Source organism: Helicoverpa zea, chromosome 2 (assembly GCF_022581195.2).
Source record: "Helicoverpa zea isolate HzStark_Cry1AcR chromosome 2, ilHelZeax1.1, whole genome shotgun sequence".
Taxonomy (NCBI): Eukaryota; Metazoa; Arthropoda; class Insecta; order Lepidoptera; family Noctuidae; genus Helicoverpa; species Helicoverpa zea.
In genome coordinates this window covers 3,251,106-3,274,707 of record NC_061453.1, presented here as the reverse complement: position 1 = coordinate 3,274,707, position 23,602 = coordinate 3,251,106, and the positions used below count along the sequence as shown (strand labels likewise).

Genomic DNA, 23,602 nt, shown 5'->3' with positions numbered 1-23,602 from the left:
ATCGTGCAGTCAATGCTGGCTAATTACGAATTTTTCCTTTGTAATATTATTGCTTATGCAGGAGAATTTCGACGTATATCGATATGACGTTGATTGATCGATAAATGTTTTCATTATCGATGAAATTGCACATTTCGAAATGTTTTCTCGATTTGAGGAAGGTGGTTGTAGCCATAATATTGGCTTGTTGATGAAAGGTGGTCTTAGGCGCTTTCTGATGAGTAACGAAATGGGAAACTCTTATAGACCTTGCATTTTATCTACATAGTTTGTAAATCATACACTTACGGAAACAACTAAGACTTCATAGACTGTTTTTTTAAACTTGTATGTAATCACATAATTCCAACGTTGTTCTACACACACGAAGAACCAAAGATACAACACTTTCAAGTAACAACTCCACTGAACATCATATAGATAATTTATAACTAAGAAATAGTGGTTAAAGAAGCTCGTTAACACCCAGCCGCCATTAAACTGAAGTGGCATGGCGAATCGTATGGGAACTCGATGAACAAAATTACTAGCGGAGGTGCCACACGGATGGGGCTGCGGGATTGTTCGAAAGAGTTACCGCGGCCCTAGTACATAAAAGGCCTACGAAGGAACATAATGGGTTTTAGTCAGTAAGAGTCTGACACTCTCTCACTGCTGCTGACCCACAGCAGGAGGAGTTATTTTATGATTTCCAATAAAAAAAAGGTGCCATACCTACGGATAATCTCCTAAGAAAGTAGTGCCCCAAAACTACCTCCTCCTTTTTACGCCTTTGGAACCCGCCCATTTTTTCTTATACCAAAAATCATTGACAGATGTTCCAAAGAACCCGAACACCTCGTCAGTTCACTCGCAACTGATCGTTTTAGTCATGCCCACCGTACGTTTAAGACCAAAAGAAGACGCCTGACCTACCTGCATTATGGAATCTCCGCCGCTTCCATACTCCGTGGATGGGAACTTGATGAGAACGTAGCTTGCAACAGCACAGCTTCTTAATTACTCTCATTTAATATAACTGCTAACAGTTGATTTATTGACTGGTGTTTTTAATTGCTTTGAAGAGTCTAGGTTTTATATCACTGTTGTCTATGGAAGGCATTTTTGTCTATGACGCAATATGCGCGCGTAAAAGTTGGAACATATTGAAAACGAATATGGCGTACGGATTCTAAAAATCCGGCAAAAATCCTTTAATACTTTTATATGTCAACATGTGAAATGCAATTTCAGTACAATAATAGATACCTATTTATTGATTTATTATTCGGCGAAATGCTAAGTAATATTCCGAGAAGTCAAAAGTTCCTTATTTGATGTAACCGAAGCTTCGCAGAACATTTATGATTAGACTATTATTGAAATATTGCGAGACTGGTAAGGTTATCGAGAGGTCATATCGAGCACGCAACTCCGCATTTCCTAGAGTTGTAACTGCAGATTAGGGTTACACTTTGCACATCACTATGCCTAAATGGGAATTGGAACTTGTAAATGCATGTACTTGGTTACCCAGGTATAAAACTCTAGGTACTATAATCTCTTTTGGTTTGGGATAAAAAACAAGGAGCTTCTCAATACTTCGGACTGTTTTTTTTAATTTCACAGTAACTATGTATTGATGATTGATTAATGAGTAAATAAGGATGTAATATTATGCTTATTTTACATAAAATTAAATACCTAAACATGTTCAAACTCTGCAACAGCGACAAATACCTAGGTACAGTAATGAATAAAACAAAAAATATGATAGAGGTAGACGAAAAGAAACAATAAAACAGAAATTAATGAAGCTTAAAATAAAAACAAATAATTTTTAACTGAAATATTTTATTCTGTTATACATTCGATAGTTTCGACATCAAACTAATGACAGTTTGAAATATTAACCCTATTACGCTCGAATTTCAAAAAATGACGAAAAAAAGTAATAAACAAGAATTTCCAGCCAGTTATCAAATTATGTGTTAATTATTTCAATAACCGGTTATTATATCTTTCAATGAAATAATTGGAAACAATAAACATTTCGTACATAATGTGAAAATTGCGTTGGTTTAATTGTAATAATAGTTATAAATTAAAATAACATCAATCATATTGTATTGCATTCACGTGACATTTTCAATTTGAAACAATCTCTCTTTTAGCGATTAGTGTTTATTAAGTAAATTGTTTATTGCAAATTGTTGTTAATCTTTGGTTATCAATTACATCAAAAGAGAAAACTAAAACAGTTTGCATCCATAAGAGATGTACCTACTTATAGATAACTAGTCGTTCTTGGGAACGTATCAGGATATGTATGCTATACGGGAAGAGTCCTTCCAACAGTGAAATAATTTTTCTAATCAGTTCCTTACTTTTTACTTATTTCCTCTTTTTTGTATTAGTATAGATAGGCATGTTCACACATTCATTTTATCGTATGCGGCAACAATGGTACAGTTTCATAAATAGTTCAACGATTTATTGCCCGAATCGGTTCAGATCAAAACCACTAGCGTCACGAAACGGCTACAATTAAAATGGCTGACGTATTTCACGGACAACTTGCGCCTGCGCACCCGATTGACTTACTGATCGATTCAAGGTGAATACAATTCGACTGGATGCGACTCACATGATGTGAGATGTAAGATGTCAACCATATTGGCACATCGTATGGAAATAAAATGAATTGAATAGATTTGGGAAAATCTATAATTGAGAAATGTAGTGTACACAGACAGATGTCTAAATATCTTCTTCATGTCCTGTTCGCAGGGGTCTATTTCAGGTAATATATTCTGCGGTTTAATTCCCTCTGTGACCCGTCATCTTTCGGACAACCCATCCCATCGTTTCTTTGTTCTGGCTCTCCTTCTCCATTCATATACACATGACAGAAGTCTAATTATGCTCTGGGTTATAGATGAACACGTTTTTTTCCGGAAACCAGACCCAATTTATTAGAGCTTGCAAGCGGAGACGTCATCCGAAGTCAGTATCTAAACGATTTTACACCATTCAAGTAAAGTGGGTGGTCTAGTCACGGTCGAGCCCACACAACGCCTTCCAGTTTACACAATAATGAAATTCAACACACCATTTTTTCTCACAAAGAAAAAATATCCTACTTTCCTCGTCGCTTGCTTAGTTAATGATCATAAACTTCATAACAAACAATTGTTCTAGCTAGCTCATTAACCCGTCGAACGCTGCTGGTTGCTCGAGAAAAAACCATAACCTTTTGCGCTCGTTTGCGCTGTGTCGGGGTTGACGCGGTTACCGCAAACCGTAAGACTGCCGCCAACCGTGACCGTATAGCGGTTGCTCGTAGACCGGTAAAATAAGCACTGTTCAGACGATATTATATCATTCACTTGGCTACGGACTGATTTTGTGAACGAAAGAATGAACGCTTGATAACCATCAATTGATTCAATCACTCAGTGTTAACGCACGTCAATTCAATGCTAAGTACTAGCATGTGCTGAATTTTTATGTCTTGATTTGAAAGGATTTTTTATACTCTTTGTGTGGCGCACGTGCGGCGCATATTTGGTTTCTACTGGTTTTATTTTGCCGCGCTCAAATTATAAGAAAGCATATCTTGCATTTCTTAACGAGCTAAATACAAAGAATGGCTATTATTCATGCTCATTTATTAGTCCAGTTCGCTTTAAAAATAAAAGCTCAATTTAAAATCTAAAGACATGATTTATGGTTACACAGAACCTAATGTCAAAAAAAGCTGTAAGTACACGACCTCCTTGTCTAAAACTCAATTATCTATGGACATTGTTCACTTTCGATTTTCAAATTTATCAACATCCAGTAGTGATTGATTTGTTCTGTGTTATGTAAACATTCATTGTTTTAACCGCCGGCGTCGAGAGGGTTATGTCATGAAATGCAACACCTGCTTGAATGACTAATGAAAGTTTTTGTTTTTATTTTTTACGCGGAAAATTTACGTGGACATTGTTCTATTGAAGGAAGTAGCCTGATAATCTGGTTTCAACTTATAAAGGAAGTTGCGTCTTTTTCGCATAGAGAACTAAGAAACTATACCTACATATACCTAGGTAAATTTCAGAATAAAATCATCGTGATACCATTTTAATAACAAACCAAAACAACCTAAATTATATTCTTATAATTAATTTTACTACCAATGCAGCTTTTACTAAGACGATATACCTCTATTTTCAAAATTATAAATTAAAACACTCCATTATTCCTTAATTTTTCAAATTAAAACCATGATTCAGCATTCTTTACAATACAAACATTCCAGAATTGCATTCAAAATTTTAAATTTGGAATTCTTGCAGCAAAAGGTGCGTTCCATCGTCTTTCAAACAAGGAAGCTATAAAAACTCTCACAACAAACTCTTTAATAAAATGAACGCGTCTATAATGTAGGTTAAGGGATATTTCGTAATAGTATTCTTGGCAAACGTAGTGGGAAAGAAAATTAGGGTTCTTTAGTTTGTTTAGAATACGATAAAAGAGAAATATACTTTTCAATGAAAAACTACATGAGAAGTTTTGAAGAGACTAGCGGCTGTTAATTTATAAGGGATTCGATTGTTCTTCTTTTGTTTCCGTGTGATGCATTTTTGATTCGAAGTCTCCAAATATCCGAGCACTTTTCTGAAAATGCAATGCCCATGGAATTTCCTATTTCTTTTTTTTTTGAAGCCACGCACATACAGTAAATTCACTTCTTTGTTTGAACATATTTCCGACGCTCATCAAAATCTTTTGTTCCGCTTTGATCTCTCATGAAACTAAAATAACCAACATGTTATAAAACTTAATACTCTATGATAGGACAGGCCAAAACAATTCTGGTGTCAGCTATAATTAAAATCTATCTACGGAACCCGCCATAACTTTCGCGTCTATCACCATAATTTCTTATGTTTCGGATTCACACCGTGGAGTTTTAAATAACGTGTTGATGCGAGCAGCCATTTTGTTTGAGATAGTTGTTGTCTATGGTATCTGATTATGAAACTTTTTAGACAATTTAATTGGTAGGTCAGTGTCTATGGTTGTTTTACATCTGTTATGTAGGAAAGTAATTATGTAAAAGATCTTAAGCATTGCTTGTATAATACAACAACAGATCTTATCACTTGGAATTTTCACATGTCTTCTAATTTAGACATTTGTATATTTTGCACAGCTTCAACAGAAATTTTCGCTGTAATTAACTACGTAATGACATAAAAACGTTGGTTAAAATCTTTGTGATTTAATTTTGATGATAGAATATTCAAAAAAGTATCGATTTTCTTCGGTCATAGCTAAACAGTAGGAACATTTTTTTAATACCTTATTAAGAAACTTGGGCTACCACTTAATTGGCCCTCTGCATGTTTAAAATTTTGATTATAATCTCACAAGTGATTTTATAAAGCTCTTAGACATATCTATTCCTGCTTAGGAAGTATATAGCTATAATAATCCTTGGTGTCGTGCCAATTTTCTCAGCCATTTCCTCGTAGGCACAGTTATTATAATAGACTAGACATAGAGTAACCACAACCATGTTTTGACTTCCTCTTTATTAAATGCTAAAAGGATTTTTTTAACGGCGGGCGTTTGACTCATTTGTAAACACTAACTTAAAACAAAAAATACGTGTGGCACTCGGGGACTGCCGCGGTAAAGCTATTGCATAGCATTCTGTATCAACTTATGCAATTATAATTATTAATTACTAGCCGTTCCCCGCGATATTACCCGCGCCCGGTGTATTTTTTGCCGCTCTGGTACATGGGAGCAGTAGCGTCTACCTACACTTGGTATTGGTATACTCATATAAGTTATGCTACCCTGGTACATGGTGAGCAGTTGCATCGAAATTTCGTTATTGGTATACCTACTTTACTAAGGTGAATTATGCTGTCCTAGTACTTTACTTTTGTGGTTCTGCCTCCGTGCCCGTCGGAGTGGGGAGCGTGAGGTTTTTTCGTTACGGAATTTCTGGATTTGGTCCCCGCGCTCAAGGCCTGCGATAGAAGCTATGCAATGGCTTAATAATTCAGCGCTGGTCTTATATTTATAACAATTTAAGATGGGAATTTTAAAGTATGTGTGACGAAAATGACTATTGCTTTCGATTGGTTACTTGACTCTAACTTACTGACCCAAAATAATCTTCTTTTCTGCAATTTCCATGTACATTCTGAAACTTCTCTACCTGGGTAGTACCTACAGTTGAATAGTTTTGCTTGTCTGAGTTTAACTACAAATGACACAGTGTACTTTGCAAGTGACCTACTGCCATGAGCGAGGCTAAGTTTAGATTAGTAAAGTTTATTGAGAACAACGCGTACTTAGTAAGCGCGACTGCCAATGGAAAATGTAGGTATCATTGTCTCTAAACTTGTCTTATACTGTGGCTGTATGTAAATAAGTAACTACAATGAAGAACACGAGCGGAGATGTCATAACGGACTTACTGGTTCCGCTCTCATACGCCTTCTTTGGAACCCGTTCATTTTCTGTAAATTCAAAAAAATTCGGCAAGTTTCCAGATTCACTCGGAACTGAGCAAAACGCTCCTGTCCAACTTACGTCATTTGACCTAAAAGAAGGCGCCTGACCTACCTGTCTGTGGTATCTACCCATACCCACCTTTGCATCTTCTTCTTCCTGCCCTGTTCCCAAGTCATTTAGGGTCGGCGCCCACCTTTATATTCTACATTAAAAGAGAAACCATCATGTTCCTTCTGAATCCCTTTATGTACCAAGGCCGTGGTACCTAACTCTTTCGAACAATCTCGCAGCCCATCAGGCTTTGGCCCTAGTGGACCCCACTGGGGTTTGTTGCTATGTACCTCAAAGGTGGAAGTATTACGTATTTCCTTCACAGTTTGGATCGATCAGCTATGCAGGAACGTAATACGCGGACATCCGACTGATCCATATCCACGCGTTATTCGGCCATTAAACATTATGTTGTAACTTGTAACAGTAATAAATAACTTGGTAATGCTTCCGTGTGGGATCTGCATACATTATGTTGTTGTTTGTTTATGTAATCAGATTTTTATATGGTTTTTGATCTATATACTTATTAAACTGAAGAGTTTATTTGAACGCGATAATATTGGGAACTAAGGTAAACGCGGGTGAAGTCGTCATGCCCCAATAGTCGTCAATTAATCTAAAAACTTTTATTTATTATTTCTACTGAGCTTAAAATGGGCCGGTTTATATGTCAACATATTGTTGATAATATATTGCACAATTGAAATGACAATACGGGGTTTTAACGGTCATGGCGTCCAAGATATGTTATTCGAAACGAGTGTGCCCTAACAAAAAAGTTTTTTCGTGAAGTTCAGCTGTCAAAAGTGAAAATCAGCACTTGGTTTTGTGTTTTGATTTACATAACTCCAGTGGGGTCTGTGGTATGTTTCTTTGTTTAATTAGATAGATAAGTTTATTTGCTAACGATGTAATATGCAATTTGGAATACTTTTAACATAGAAGATATATTTTTTTAATGTGACATCTATTGGTACTTTACAACTCCCATTTGACCCAAAACCCGTCAATTTTAGAATTATTATGACGACTACTGGGACATGCTCAAAAATTGCACCTAAACTCGTCATAATGAGGATATTTTGTGTTTTACAGTACAAAATGCGAATAAATAGCTAATATCGGTACTTTTACAAAATTGTTAACTCTCTAGAACAAACATATTTAAGGTTTAGACTACATTTGTTGATAAAACTGCGTTTCTTTAAGCTTTTTCTTAGGGGTACATTTTACTCTGCTGGTTCTAGATGCACGTACACAGTCATGTTATTCGATTCAATTCATATGTTTCTTAATGGCTAAATCCTCTGTTTTCTATAAGATTGCACTTTCTACGAGTGTTTTTTTTAGGTATATATTGGCCGCTGTAGGCCTCCGCCATTCGATTAAGGACACGCGATACACATCTACCGCTTTGGGTACAACTACCACTAGCCTTTGTTTCTACTACGCTTGGATTACAATTTGTGGCAAGCAAAAATTGACTGTTCTTACACTACGCTTTTTATTCGAAATAACTGCATGTCGTCACGCGTATTGTACCGCGTCTCCCTAACGTGCCTTAATAGCGCCTGTATAAAAATTATGTCATTCAACTAGTTTGGACGCAAAAAATATTAAAATCAGTTTTAAAACTAAGACATAGCTTCCATCTCTGTCACTTCTTTGCTTGTCGTTTTGATTTCGATTCGATATTGATTAGGGTAAAGAGTAATCTTAGGTAAGATTTTTATATTTAAAATTGTATGTACCTAGTCATTGCATGATCGTAATTTTAATAGCAGATCATGACTGAAAGAAACTACAAGCAAGAGGGCCTTTCAAAAGTCATAGAAGCCGTAAATCAAAGGGCCACAACATCAGATGCAGCAAGAAAATTTAAAACGCCCTTTTAAGACAACTTTAATGAAATGGTGACACAAAACCGATGATTATCCCTGTATACATATACTATAGAAATAAACCGAAGGACAAGGCTATTGCGTTGAGATGTTATTGGATTAGGATATAGGAAACTATAGGAACTATGGCACCTGCCGATGACAATGTATAAAATATATGTTAAAAGGCAGGTGGAGGCTCGCCAGCTCACTTACTGGGCCCCCGGGAATCAGTCACTTAATAGCAACAAGAGGGTAATACATGAGCGGCTGAAGGGTAAGGATACCTCGGCGGACTTTGAACGCAGATCACGCGCTCCCTGCGTGTCCAGCATCACCGGCCCATTCGTCACTTACCACGAGGCACCTACCCTCCGAGCCGGGCTACTAACCCTGCTCTAGCGACTCCACTCTGGACGGCCAATGAAGGCAAGCTAGAGGCGGAAGACCTATCCCCCGTCATGCTTCACTCCGGCCAGCCGGAGTGAAGCAGGACAGGGACAGTATACTCTCCCTATAGTACTCGGTATATATAGCCCCGCGGGGTCGCTACTCCCCGTCATCCGCCTCAGATGTCCTGCGGGGCTAATTAAGATTATTATTAGATATCTCTTCCAGACCTCGGGACTACAGAGTTCCGGATTTTTGGAATGCGAACGTGGGGCCGAAGCCAACACGCTGAAGCCCTTTATTGTGATGGGATGCTAATATAATGGACTAGGAATGGGGAAACTACGGGAACTATGGCACCTGCCGATGACAATGTATTAAAAACATGTAAAAATGGCAGGTGGAGACTCGCCACCTCACTTTCTGGGCCTCCTGGAATCAGTCGCTAAATCGCAAGAAGAGGGCAACAGGTACATGAGCGGCTGAAGGGTGAGGATACCGCGGCGGACTTTAAATGCAGATCACGCGCTCCCAGTGGGTCCAGCACCACCGGCCCACTCGTCACTTACCACGAGGCACCTAATCTCCGAGCAGGGCTGCTAACCCTATTCTAGCGACTCCACTCTGGTTGGCCAATGAAGGCAAGCCAAGAGGCGGGAGACCTATCCCCCGTCATGCTTCACTCCGGCCGGCCGGAGGTGGGGGACAGTATAAGTAAACTCTTTCTTAAATATTTTAATAGTAATAATTTTACTCGTGCTACATATGCACATGACTGCATGGTTATATGATTGATTATGAAATATATTTTATTTATAGACTGATTTTGTGATTCCAAGCGTTTGATAGATAGGAATATTAATTAAAATGCAACTATGTATCTGTTTTATTGAATACCTGCTCTTCTAACAAATTCTACCTGCTATTCTAAATAGGGATTTGGTTTTCTATCTATCTACCTAATGTTTCAAAGGCATAAGTATGCTTAACAAATTCAAGCACAAAAAAAAATGAAAATAACTTGAACCTTATGTTCAAGAGCAGAGAGTTTACATTAGCATTAAAAGTTGACGAGTACTGGGAATATTTGACGAGTATCCGTACAAATCAGACGACTATTGGTACAAATCGCCCTTTTTTTACTTTTGCCTTAATAAGTACATAAACCCATGAAAATTATTAAAAAAACATTAGTTACTTAGAATAACGAATAAATACTCTATCACGTCATGCAAAAAATTTCATTTTCTATTGAATATTTAACACACAGTGGCGCTTCAAAGTCGGTGATTTCCGAAATCCGACGAGTATTGGTACGTTTACCTTACTGAACCAATTAGAAAGAATATCCATTTAATTTATCAAGGTAGGCTACTTTTTAACCGGTGGTTGCGTGGAGTAGTTCCCACAGGACTGCCGCTGACGGAATCTATCCTATTATCACGGATTTGAAATGTAAATAGACAGGCATAAATATAAGTAGTTTCCAAAATAAATAGTTTTCACCGCATATAGAGTACAGTAAGTTCTCACTAACGAAAAACAGATTATGATGTCAAACATAATTTCACAGCAAATAAACGAGTAAAGTGGTTCTGATGTGAAAATAGTTAATTTAACGCTACGTTATTGAAATACTTCATGTAATGTATGCCAACAAATAGTTATGTTTGGACAGTGGTCACAAATGTTTACATAGCTGAGTATTTTCTTATTTTAGGTCACCTCTCTTAAAAATAGGTCTCTTAATAATAAATTTTTGCTTTGCTAATCTCGATATATCATCAAAAGAAAGTAAAAAATAGGCTGATGAAGTAGCAAAAAGTTTAAATGAACCTACTTATTCGTTTCCGTACATGCAAATCCGTTGCCATATTCCAAAGATCACTTGAGCTGCGTAAAAATCTTTTATGCTCCACAGGTTTACTACCATTTTTTCAAATTCTTGGTTAATCATAACGATTTGTGTGTCCTACGTCTGGCTACATATTTGTTCAGGTACAAGCGCTCATAGTACCAAACACACGAATTTAGGTAAATAACACTTGTCTGGTCATCCATATTTCATTCGATAATTATAAGTTATAACCGATGATTTCTCCACACTAGTACTGGACTAATATAATTGAAGTCTATAAAAACCGCGGTATTTATCGTTAACGTAATCCGTCACACGTGAAGCTGCTTATTGAACTAATTAGTGGGCAGCCAGCGACACGGCTTACATTCCTTCTGACCCTAATTACGACGCCTTTTGCGCAATTATTCAAGGTATATTCAGGAATATGAGAATTTCTAATGGGAGACACGATACCTCGTAAGTCCCAGCTGTCTTTTGAACATCTTTGCCAATCAAAAGCCAGAATGGCCAACCACCAATCTTGCCAAGGGGTATCGCCCTGGTAATTCGGGTGAAGATGTTAGAAAGATAGTCGCTAAATGAAAGAGACTGACACTTAGCTGCATCTGATTAGATTGTAAGCCGACTCCAACACACCTAATTGGGAACTGAGATTTGCATAATCATCTTCTAACCATTACAAAATGCATGTAAACTTTACTCATGATTGGACATGCTCTTAGCTCAGAAAAAGAACGTATCAGCTTACATACAAACATGTAGTTATAACCTTTTTACTTTTAACACGGCTCCATTGCAGATTCCCTTCGGAAATCACGAACCGTGACGTTTACCATGTTATGCTCCTACTGGGAGTTTACAAACATTTGCCAAACATTGTGGTAGTGTGAGCCAGTTACGAATATTGGCCAAACATTGAACTTGGTAATATAAATGTGAAACAACTTTGGCGGGATTTTTATGGAAGAAAGTGGTGATTGCCCAGTGTGAAAGTTCGAATTCAAGGGACACCATTGACTTACGTTGTTACAACCTAAAACGTCTAGTACTGGACCAAGGCTTCCCCCAAACTAGGGAGGACTTGCCTACACTCTTATCGCTGGGCAAGCGCCTTGCTTAGCAAATTACTTACAGTGAAGTAAAAAATCGTTGCACACCCAGACTTAAAAGTTTGAAAGCACATGGGAGAAAGCCTGTGCCCTGCAGGGTCAGTCAAAAAGGCGAATTCAGTAACGCCAAGCGGCATGATTATTGGCTCCAACTCTTAACAACATTGTTTTTCCAACGTACGGCTTGGTTGTGAATATACTTAATGTATTGTGGGGTGTTCAGTGATCGTCACACATCCTGTTTGAGCTGTGAACTAATCATTGGATGAAGGTGCCGTCGAAGCGCAACGAAACCTGTTCCATATCATATCATTGTGAAGATAGAGTTGAAATGCATTTTTTATACTTACTTATAATTTGATCATAACAATAATACATTATGTATTTTCATAGGAAGATAGAAATGGACTAGGTTACTAACCTATTAGATATACGAACTTGCTCTCATTTTGCTCGGTGCATCATCTCTTTCGACGTTTTTGTTGCTTGGAAAGTTGGAACTTACCTTCTCCTTTCTTAATTACCTGATCCACGTAGTAGCACTATGGAACTTCTTCCCTGACTGTCTTGAAAGTAGCCTATACATATATATTACTCTGATGCATAGGTAAACTATATCCATGTTCAGGTAGAAGTAGGTACTGAATAATTCATTGACAAATGCATTATATAAGTAGATATATTTTACTGCAGTCGGTCGGATAACAAAGTGATTGACATGATAAAGTTAAATCATATTTAAATCTAGATAAAGAAATCAGTATTGACGTCATCTAAGCCGATGATAATCGTTCTCCAATCTTTTATATCTTTATGCAAATATGATTAATACGGAGAAAGTATATTAATACTAAATCATCAAAGGATTTGCTGATAAAGACACGTGATTGGATGATTGGCGCCTGAAAGATAATCATTATTTTGATATCCGCCTTTATTAGGTGCCATTTTTGTCTTCCAAATCATGATTGTTGTAAAATACTATCACCCAGAGCTGCGTTTGGACCATATGAGCAAAGAACTAGTGCAAGAGCATTCTCCTACAGTATTCTAGCATTTCTTCAGCAAATTCTTTTAATGTACCCAAAACGCAATAATTGCCTACTTTCGTTGTTTTTACCCGACTGCCAAAGAAGGAGGGTAATGTTTTTCGAGTGTATGTAAGTATGTATGTATGTCTGTTCCTTTGTGACCTCCTGTAGCCTAAACGGCTTGATGGATTTTGATGTATGAGGTATCGTTAGATTTGTCTTGATTACGGGAGTGTCATAGGATACATTTTATCCTAAAAGTCCCACGGGATATTTTTTCTAAATTTCCCTTTAAAAAAATATGTATGCGGTATCATTAGATTCATTTCAATCACGGGAGTAATAATTATAATAATATAGGATACGTTTTTTCTCAAAATTCCCACGGGAACATGTTAATTCTGCGTCAACGCAAAGCAACTCATGCGTTAGCAAGCAAAAAGATAGGGCGTGGCCTGGCATGCGGCGCGCGGCGCGGTGCGGAGGGGGATATGCTCGAGTATACAGCCCGAATGCGGGCACACGCATAAGGGCACACGTCGTTGACGGTCTTCAGCAGTAATGACTCACCTAATTCTTTTTCTTCTTCACTACCAACAGTCCAGATTGGCGGTAAATTTATGTTGCGGAGTAACATCACTCGTAATCTAAAGCCAAATGTCGTCGAAATAATTTAAAATGGTACTTACATATACATAGTCTTCTACATCTACAACATTTTCGTTAAATAAAAACAGCTAAAAAGTTATAAATAAAAGAATTATTATTAAAAAAACAAAATACCCGACTGCACACTAAAAAAAGAGTAAAACAAGTCCCACAATAATATTTAATTTATAAATATTGATGGAAAGCATCGCAGGCGGGGACCACCTTGACCGCCACCAACGAAAATTCTGCTAAATGGTGCACAACCGAAATGACTATAAATAAGCCTCTGTTGGTCCCCGCCTGCGATGCTTTCCATCAATATTTATAAATTAAATATTATTGTGGGACTTGTTTTACTCTTTTTTTAGTGTGCAGTCGGGTATTTTGTTTTTTTCTTTAAAATAGTTTGGTTTATGCTCATCCTGAAAAAAAAAAACATCGAGACTGGCAAGTACTTTTTACTCAGTGGCGTGCACTTGGAGAGGCTTATGTCCAGCAGTGGACTGCTATAGGCTGATGATGATGATGAAGTACTTATGCACGGATTCTAGCAATCTTATCCTCGATTTATCTATCATTAATTATATCTTCAATATTCATAGATAAATTATAAAGGTTCTCAGGAACCAACAATAAATGGTCTATGATATTGATAACGCGACTAGACAAGTGATTATCACGTATTTATAAACAAACAATAATATCCGTCTACTAATCTTAGGATTACCGTAATACGTATGATTTGTTGACACAAACACAATTGTCTAGCCTTGATAAGATCTTTTTATACTAGACTAGCGACCCGCCAATTTACCTGATATGTATGTAGGTACTCATACCTATTATACCTACTTAAGGTTTCCCCATTAATCTTTCTATCAGTAAAAACTCCATGAAATGTTCAGTACTTAGTTGCGCCGGACTCTTTTTTTATAATCTGTTGTGATTGTTATTTTTATTGAAATTGAATTGTATTGTAAAATGAAACAAGGCTGTACCACAGATTACTAAATAGTGGCAGTACCTACCGATAAAAGCAGGTTATGGAGATTATTAAAAAATAATCGTAGGTCAAAGTACCCTTTCAGCATGAATTTTGTATCTTGGCATTACCGATGAGAACCTTTCATTTAACATAAATATAGTATTATCTATACATAGATAATACTAAACGAGTAGCAGTTAATTGTATTACCTAAATTAATTCAAATGGGCAGAAATCTCTTACTAAAATTAATTAAATTTTCGGTACAATCGCGTATCATAAATATCACTAACTTAGCCCGTTCTAAATCACGACTCGAAATTACAAATAAAAACCGTACGTGATTGAAAACCGGTTTTACGTTATTTACGGTTTAATCGTTGTAACTAGGCCTTATCCGTTCCACTCTTGTTTGGTATCTGCAATAAATGTTTATTAATCTTAAATTATTATTTAATCCGTATATAAATGGGTTTATTGAAACAGTTTCATACAGCTTGTTTGGTTATTTTTAATTTTGTACCAATTTGTACACTTTTTAGGTGCTCTCCTAAAATACTTATAAATATTGAAAATAATAGTCAAAAATCTTTTTTAAGGTCAGTAAAAAAACAAAATAGGTACATCGTTCTTATGACCTCACAGTTCCAAGTTCAAATTTGAAATCAATGTTCTAAATACAAAAGCAGCCGCAGCCATTTTGTATTTAGAACTCAAAGGCTGTTCGAAATCAGCACAAATAAAGCTATGAACTCATGGGCCGATTACGTCTATCAATTCACGGGTACAGTAATACGGATTCTCGGACAACGTGTTTAGAATCGGAGCCCTAGGGTCGACCGTTATAACATGTGTCCGTCAGGTGTGGTCGTACACGTTTGACCTACACTGTGTGACCTAAGCTTTTGTTTTGTAGTGGTGTGGGAACTTGTAGGTCGGTTGTGGGAGTGGTGTAAAGTTAGGTTTCGTATGATAGAAAAAAAAGTGAATATTATTTATTAATAGATGCCTAGTCGCCGACATTATAATTTTGGAAAAGACATTTTATTGAGTTGCTTTCGCAGAATTTATTGCGTATGTTTCCTTTGTTAGTGCGTTTAAAATGAGAGATAACTCTTCAGAAATATCAAGTAAAACTTTCGTTATTTTTTTCGCGCCAAAAAGTTCTGTAAAATCTTAGCTTTACAGAAGCAACAAATCCAAATTAATATAGACAACTTAGTAAGCTTATAAATAATACATAAATCACTATTTAGTTTTTAATACTCCTCAAAACAACAACTATAGTAGGTACTCACTATAGTGTGTGACCACGCATGCGCAGTTCCGTCAGTGAGACCGCGTCAGCTGAGCGCCACCTGCCGGCCATTGACCTCGGCATGACATGTGCTGCCCAAGCTGATTTCCACAAACAAATAAATATTATAAAGGGTTGAAAGGAACTTAAATAAGGGTCTATCGGGGAGAAATTAAGAAAAGAGAAAGTCTTTGTAAAGTGTATTTTTTTAATGCAAAATATAAATAAAATGGTAAAAATAATTCGTAGCAATAGCAGGGTAAAAAGCAGTTTAACGTCAATTTATGACAAGTTTTAGTTCTAGTAGAATTAAATTAAAAATGGCAATATTTCCGAAAATATGTATTGTTTAGGTAGATAAACATTGTAAAAACGATCTTATCAGTTAACAAATTAAAATTATGTAAATGTAACTCAACTTCTATTACACAATTTAAATTTTTATTTCTTTTTGAGTTCTTGACCTCAAAGATAATGTTCTAGGCATTGTAAAGTTCGCATATGGTCAAAATGATAACACTGTATTTTTAAATATGAGGTGTGTGTAATTACAAAGATATTGACACATGTTACTGCTATCTTTATTTTCAAAGTCAATGACAAAATAACTTAATCAGGCTTTGTTTTGAAACTGAATTTTGAAACTTGACAAAAATATCGGACTTCTTACAATTATATTTATTTATGCTGTTTAAATATTATTATTTTCATTTTACACAGTCTATCCATATCTCTTTTTATCTCTCCCATAGCAGGAGGAAGTGATTTCTTAGGAATGAGCATTGCGTTTGTACTTGACTGTACAATATTTTTCTTGTCTCATTAACTGTGTACATTAACGATTAATTAAATGTATTCCTAAAAAGTTTCTTAAATGTTTTACTAAATAAACACTTAAGGATTGTTGAGTTACAAAATACATAAAGACTTAGTAAGTACACGATTCTGATAAATGATAACTTCAGTCTTATTTTAACAAAAAGGTTCACATAAAAAGATGGTCTCCACACAAAAACAGGTTATTGTTTAACAAACAAAGGTTTTAGTTTTTGTTCTTCAAATATTTGAATACATTTATCCTTAACTCAATGCTAAATCTGAATACTAGATCTTTATACAATCATGGCCATTTGAACACATCTGTAATTATTTGACACTAATTAATGAACAATTTCAAATCTGTACATTTTTTAAAAAACTAGACTATATGTATTTACATTTGAAAAAGCACCTTAAAACTAATAAAGGGCGTCGAAAAAGCGCCTTCTTGAGACTTCTCGTGATCCAAGGGCTGGCTTTTATTTCGCCCGTGGCAATGCAGCCAGCCTTTTGGGTACACTGCCGTGTGACAGCGATGAGGACCAATTAATGAACTAATTTACCAGTAAAATCTATTCCTACATTCATTTTCTAACTTATATTCTGTACTTGTACAACTTATATTTTTGTTTGTTTAATGGATGATCTAAAAACCTTCAAAACCGATTAAAAAAAACTGTTGGAAAGCTACATTCTTATCCCGGTACGAGCAGTAGTTCCCACAGGACAACGGCTAGTACTTTGTGAAAAGCAAAAAAAAATGCTTCAAATAAAATAACCAGCTAATCACCGCTAAACGTTCAATTAAAGAACGCTATTAACTGTTTCAATTGTTTTTGTTTTTTACAAAGAATCGATTTGCTAGATTATCTAGATTCAAGACTCAAGACTATTGTCTAGACCGCCTCCCTGATTGCTTGTATTTTTTACCCTTTTTGGTAATCTTTAATCACTTTACTGAAAAAACCGGCCAAGAGTGAGTCGGGGTCGCGCGCGAAGTGTTCTGTACCATCTATACTTAATATTATAAAACTAAAGAGTTTGTTTGTTTGAACGCGCTAATCTCAGGAACTACTGGTCCGATTTGAACAATTCTATCAGTGTTAGATAGCCCATTTATCGAGGAAGGCTATAGGCTACTTTTTATCCGGGTTCGTGCAGAGGTTCCCACGGGATGCGGGTGAAACCGATAAATGGGCCATCTAATACCTAATAAAAGAATTTCTCGGAATCGGACCCTTAGTTATTGAGATAAACGTGGTAAAGCAAACAAATTCTACAGCTTCATAAAATCACAAGTATAGATTTTTATAAAGGTTAATTGGAAGACGTGTTAAAATATAAAAATAATCCTTGTATCTGTCAAAACCACAATAACTTTTGATAGACGGAAGCATTACCTAATTCCTTGCAAAGCTCTTAGCCTCAGGGCACCAAGTCTAAACAAATGAATGTACTAAGTTGGCAACGATGACCTCGTGAAATACAATGGTACGTTTTGTGTACTCACATTTACACTCTTTGAAGATGGTTAAGTTTGTTTGCATATAATATAATTGGCTTGGCTAAAAAGATATAAAGCAAGAAAAACCTGCAATGTGGTTTCAATATGCTCAATACTCAATTCTTCATAAGCATTCCATATTCCATGAGGTGGTTGATAAACTTTTCTTAGAATATAATGATATTAACGTGTTTGATTCGATCTATCTAAGTAAATCATCCCATAACAATTTACCTATTTGCAAGTTTGCAACGGATTTTACGATCTCAGTGGCGTGCACTTGGAGAGGCCTATGTCCAGCAGTGGACTGCGATAGGCTGATGATGATGATGATGATGAACGGATTTTTAAGATTATTTCACACAATTGTTAAATTAATTTGCCATAGCACTTTTTCTTCGTACATTTTCACTATCATGAAGTCACTACCAACCCTAAGTAACTAACTTAAGAACAGTACCTATGTAGAGATTTTAGTTAGTCACTTACGGCCAGTTTCTTCATCAAAAGTTAAAGTTAAAGTAATGTCTAAAGTAAAAGTAACGGTCAAATTTGTTTTTTCAAGGCTAAAGTGACAGCAAAACTAATAGAATAATTGAATTTTACCGTAACTTTTACTTTAGACATTACTTTAGCCATAACTTTAACTTTAACTTTTGATGAAGAAACTGGCCGTTAATAGAAAATGTCTAAAACACTACCATAATACCTATCATGTTTAGTGCTGTTATGTATGATATGACTAAGTAACAATAAACTGTTGTATCAAAATAGTTACATCACTCAAATGAGGCGACTAGAGAAAGTTTCATTGTTACACATGACACTTAAGTTTATACTAAGTATTAATATTATACACTAGCCGTTTTCTCGCGGTTTTCCCCGCAACCCTTGGGAACTACCGGAGTAATATATAGCATATGTTACTCGGGAAAAGTGTAGCTTTCGAACATCATCCTCCGAGCCTTTTTCCCAATCATGTTGGGGTCGGCTTCCAGTCTAACCGGATTCAGCTGAGTACCAGTGACCTGACCTGACCTCCTCAACCCAGTTACCCGGGCAACCCGATACCCCTTGGTTAGACTGGTGTCAGATTTACTGGCTTCTGACTACCCGTAACGACTGCCAAGGATGTTCAATGACAGCCGGGACCTACAGTTTAACGTGCCATCCGAAACACAGTCATTGGTGTCTAAGATATACTTAGAAAGTACATACAAACTTAGAAAAGTTGCATTGGTACTTGCCTGACCTGGAATCGAACCCGCGACCTCATACTCGAGAGGTTGGTTCTTTGCCCAATAGGCCACCACGACTTCCAACAGCTACTGTAGCTTTCCAACAGTGAAAGAATTTTTCAAATCGGTTTTGTAGTTTTGGAGTGTGTATCAAGCAAAAGTGACTATCAAAACTTTTCTCTTCATAATACTAGTTGACAATATACCCCCTTACTTATAAAATCTCTAATCACCTTCTAAGCAACATTTTAACTAATCACCACTTAACGTATTAAGTAGTGATTAAATGTTAGTTAAGACATGATTAAGCAACGTTTATAAGTAAGAATTTTCTTAAACAGTCCTTAAGTATTACTTATATTTAATTCACGTTTATAAGTAAGGCTGATAGTGTTATAAATCGGAGCCTCTACATACATACCTATAGTTGTCATGGAAGCCAGTTACAAAAGAAAATAATTATTCAAAAAGATGTTAATAAATCGACCACAAATTCAGTTACTGAGTGTGATTTAAACACTATGAATAATTTAAATACTTAGTTGTATTGTTTTGTCAGCCGTTACTAAACACTAATTTCTGACAAGCATGCAAACGGGAATACCAAAGTGTATAAATAAGTTAACTAGTTTTTTTAGGTAAGTGCGTTGATCTTGTCAATATACTTCGCAATCTGCATTTGTATAAGATGGCGAAATATTTTTTTATTCATATACTAGAATAAACAAAGTAGAAAAGGATAAAAAACATATAGGTAACGGTTATCGACGTTTGTTTTGTAAAAGGACGTAAGCCACCAAAACACTGAAAAATATTAGACATAAAGTTATCAAAGAAACAAGTTATTGTTGTGGCTACAGCAGGGATTCACATAATAAATATTGGAAAATGAATGAAAAAGTCAAAGTATAAGTACCCAATACAAAAACAACGCATATGAATTATTATATTCACCGATAAGATTTTCATCCAACAATAATAATCCAATAATTTCAATTTACTGGAACAGAATTGAATTGGAGCATGAAAATCTCTACATATTTTATACCAACTGTACTTTACACTGATGTTATATCTAACTATATAAGCATTTGTTTGTTACATTTGTAATCAGGAATACAATATGACGTAAATAGAATTACAATTGTGCCATTTCAATAAAAGGTGATTGGGACCTACTTATGCATATCGCATAATCACATTTTCAAATGAGATTGGCTCTGGAGTTACGTACAGCGCCATCTAGTGTCGAGTAGCATTAATGGTTTTTTTATGAACGAGTTTTGTGCTATTTCAACGATTATTTATTTATTGTTAAACTCGTGTTTTTATTTGTTTCTACAGGTGACAATGGCAGCACTCACGCTTTATACCTCGAAACGATAGTCGAGGAAACGAGCGATGACTTGCGCTCCGAACGTTCTTCTGCTGCGACATGGCTCTCAGATTCAGATGCAGATTCCGTCATCCATGTGCGGGGTACACAAGGTATTGATCCATACTTTTTACTCGTTTCGTATCTAGATCTTGATTGAACCTTATTACTTTCTACTGCATTTAACGCCATCTATCGGGCAATAGTATGAACCATTTAACAGCGCTACAAACTCCTTCCAATTGCTGAACGTTGCAACAGTTGCTTGCTTTAGAAGGCAGATGGCAGTATCATAAATAAATTCAAATTAGGGTAACTTCACACTGTACTATATTTCATTCATTGCAAAACATAATTATAGTGTAGTCCTTCATTGTGTCTAGACCGGCTTTGGCAAGTACATAGAATGTTATCCTACATATCTCTTGGACTATGTCCAACTAGTAAAAAGAATAGTAATTTGAATTTCGCTGTCATTGTCATTGTCGCCGTCTAGCGTCTGGACGTGGCGACGTGCCGCGATTCGGGAAAATTTTGGTGCAACGTGTTCAGATCCTGACTGAGTTTCCTGTCACCAGGGTCGGAGTGCGACAGCGAGTCAGAGCGCGAGTGGGCGTGCCCGGCGAAGCGGAGGCGGCGCGAGCGCGCCACCTCGCCCGCCAGCTCGGGCTCCCTCTCGCGCTCCTCCAGCCTCGCGCAGTTCGAGTCGCTGGAGCGGTCCTGCGCCGCGCCCGCCTCGCCCAGCCTCTCGCCGGACTCGCTGGAGTCACCGCCACCTTCCCCACCGCCGACCCGTGTGCCGGCTACACGGACCCACCTGTCTGCCGAAAACCTCAGCGAAGACAGCGGCTACAGCGAGCGGTCGCGGCGGCCGCCCCCGCCGGCAGCGTGCCGGCCTCCCGAAATAGCGCACCGCGCGGCGGCCGGCAGCGCGCCGTGCCTTGTCGCGTCGCCCAGTGCGGAGCGCCGGCCGGCCCGCGCCGCGCGCTCGCTGTCGCTCCCCGCCGAGCTCGACGTGTGCGCCGAGCCGCGCCGCCACGTCGCGCACCGCGCGCGCTTCCGACAGACCTTCGAGGTGTCGGACAGCCTCACCGTCAGCGTGGCCGACCTCACCGCGCTCGACTACCGGGGCGGCCCGCGGCGCCCGCGCCTGCCGCCCCCGCCGCCACCCCCGCGAACGCCTAGAAATGTACCGCCACCACCACCCCCGGTGGAGGTGGTCGTGCGACAACCTACCGAATCCCCCGCGCGGGAACCTAGTGCCAGCAGTGATTCTACCACCGAGTCGGAACGAGCTTTCGCCAGAGAAATGGAAGCGACGGCGCGTCGTCTGGACGAGACGGCGCGGCGGGCGCTCGCTGAAAGCGAAAACTACGACCGAGAACTATCAGTTATGACAGCGAGACGACTACACGACTCGTGGGGCGCCTGGGACGACGTGCTCGACGAGCTGCGCCGCCGCATGGATGCCCACTCCCCCTCCCCCTCCCCGCCGCGGACGCCCTCCCCCGATCCTATTCGGGAACCAGTGTTCACATCTACTCCACTAAGATCAACGTGCGACGCTAGAGTGAGATCAACACCAGAATTGCGTGCGCGTGCTACCCCACATCGCGAAACCCCGGAGGAACTTCGCGCCTCACTACAACTAGTAGCGCCGCCCCCTCCAGACGCGGCGCCACCGGTGCGCTCCGTGTCTGCCGGCTCGAAGGGAGTGACGTTCTCGCCGGTAGTGGCAGAAGTCAGCTGGCGAGAGACAAGTACGAGCACCACAGAGAGCGAAACGACCGCGAGCGACGACGCGGATGACGCCGAAGTGGTAGTGGTGGAGGGGGGAGGCGAGGAGCCGCGCGCGCCGGCCGCAGAGCGCGCTGCCGCCATGACGGAAGCGGGCGCGCGTGCGCCGCGCAGCCGCATCGCCGGCTTCCTCTCGCGATTCGCAAACTTCCGATTCTCGGGGCGCAAAGAGAAAAAAACAAGGGGCGCAGGCGCGAACATACGACCCTCTACGAACGGTCCGGCGACAGCGGCAGATGCGGGGCAGGGACCGCGCGGGGCGGCCGCCGGGCCGCAGTATGTGCGTATCCCGCTGAAGGAGGAGGGTGTGTCGCGGGCGGCGGCACCCCCGGTGGCGGGCGGCGTGGCGCACAAGCCGCCGCGGCCGCGCCCGCCGCCCGCGCCGCCGGCCGGCGTGCTGGAGACCGACGTGGACACGCAGCGCACCGTGCTGCACGCGCGCTCGCTGCTGGCCCTGGCGCCGCCTGACCAGCGCACTCCGCGCCCGCACAAGTCCATGGAGTTCCTGCTCGACAAGGACAACGTGCAGATAGTACAGGTGAGTCCCACACTTCACACCCCAACGTATGTCTCGCGATCGCTCGAGCTGCAATGTTTACAAACAGCGCGATCGATGCCGGGCGACGACCGGCGACGCCTCCCCTCCTTGGCGTAATATCGTATGACAGCTTTATATCTTCTATACGCATAATTTATTTAAACATTATTGGCTTAGTTCTGACACGGGTAGCGAAAGCGTAGCGGCACGTGCCATGTCGCTACGTGCTTCTGAAACCTCAATAATGTAGGCCGGATCGAGCGTAGAAACTGTCTCCAAATGTCTATTCAAAACCCTTACAAAAAGAGCCGAGTTCCTGGCCGAGCGACTTAATAAGCACAATGCATCAAGTCCGTTAACTGCGTAATAAATAAATTACCGGCGGGCGCTATCCCCGGAGGGACATTACGACACTATGCGGGTCGTGCTCACACGCGATACATTTGAACAGGGCGGAGGTGAAAGTGCGCACATCTGCACGCTGTCGCTAGGCATTATGTGCACACTCCATATCCGTCGCAATAACAACGGTGGGCGTACTCACATGGAAATGTATCAAAATCTGACACGCG

General features: G+C 39.1%; 1 protein-coding gene across 1 annotated transcript in view; it reads left to right on the top strand.

Moving 5' to 3' along the window:
• LOC124641613 (serine/arginine repetitive matrix protein 2) overlaps window positions 1-23,602 on the top strand; it is a 107,786-nt gene that overhangs the window by 30,663 nt on the left and 53,521 nt on the right. Inside the window, exons 2-3 of the mRNA XM_047179768.1 lie at window positions 20,665-20,808; window positions 21,274-23,030. Coding sequence (XP_047035724.1) covers window positions 20,665-20,808; window positions 21,274-23,030 — 1,901 coding nt within the window. The remainder of the gene's footprint in view (window positions 1-20,664; window positions 20,809-21,273; window positions 23,031-23,602) is intronic.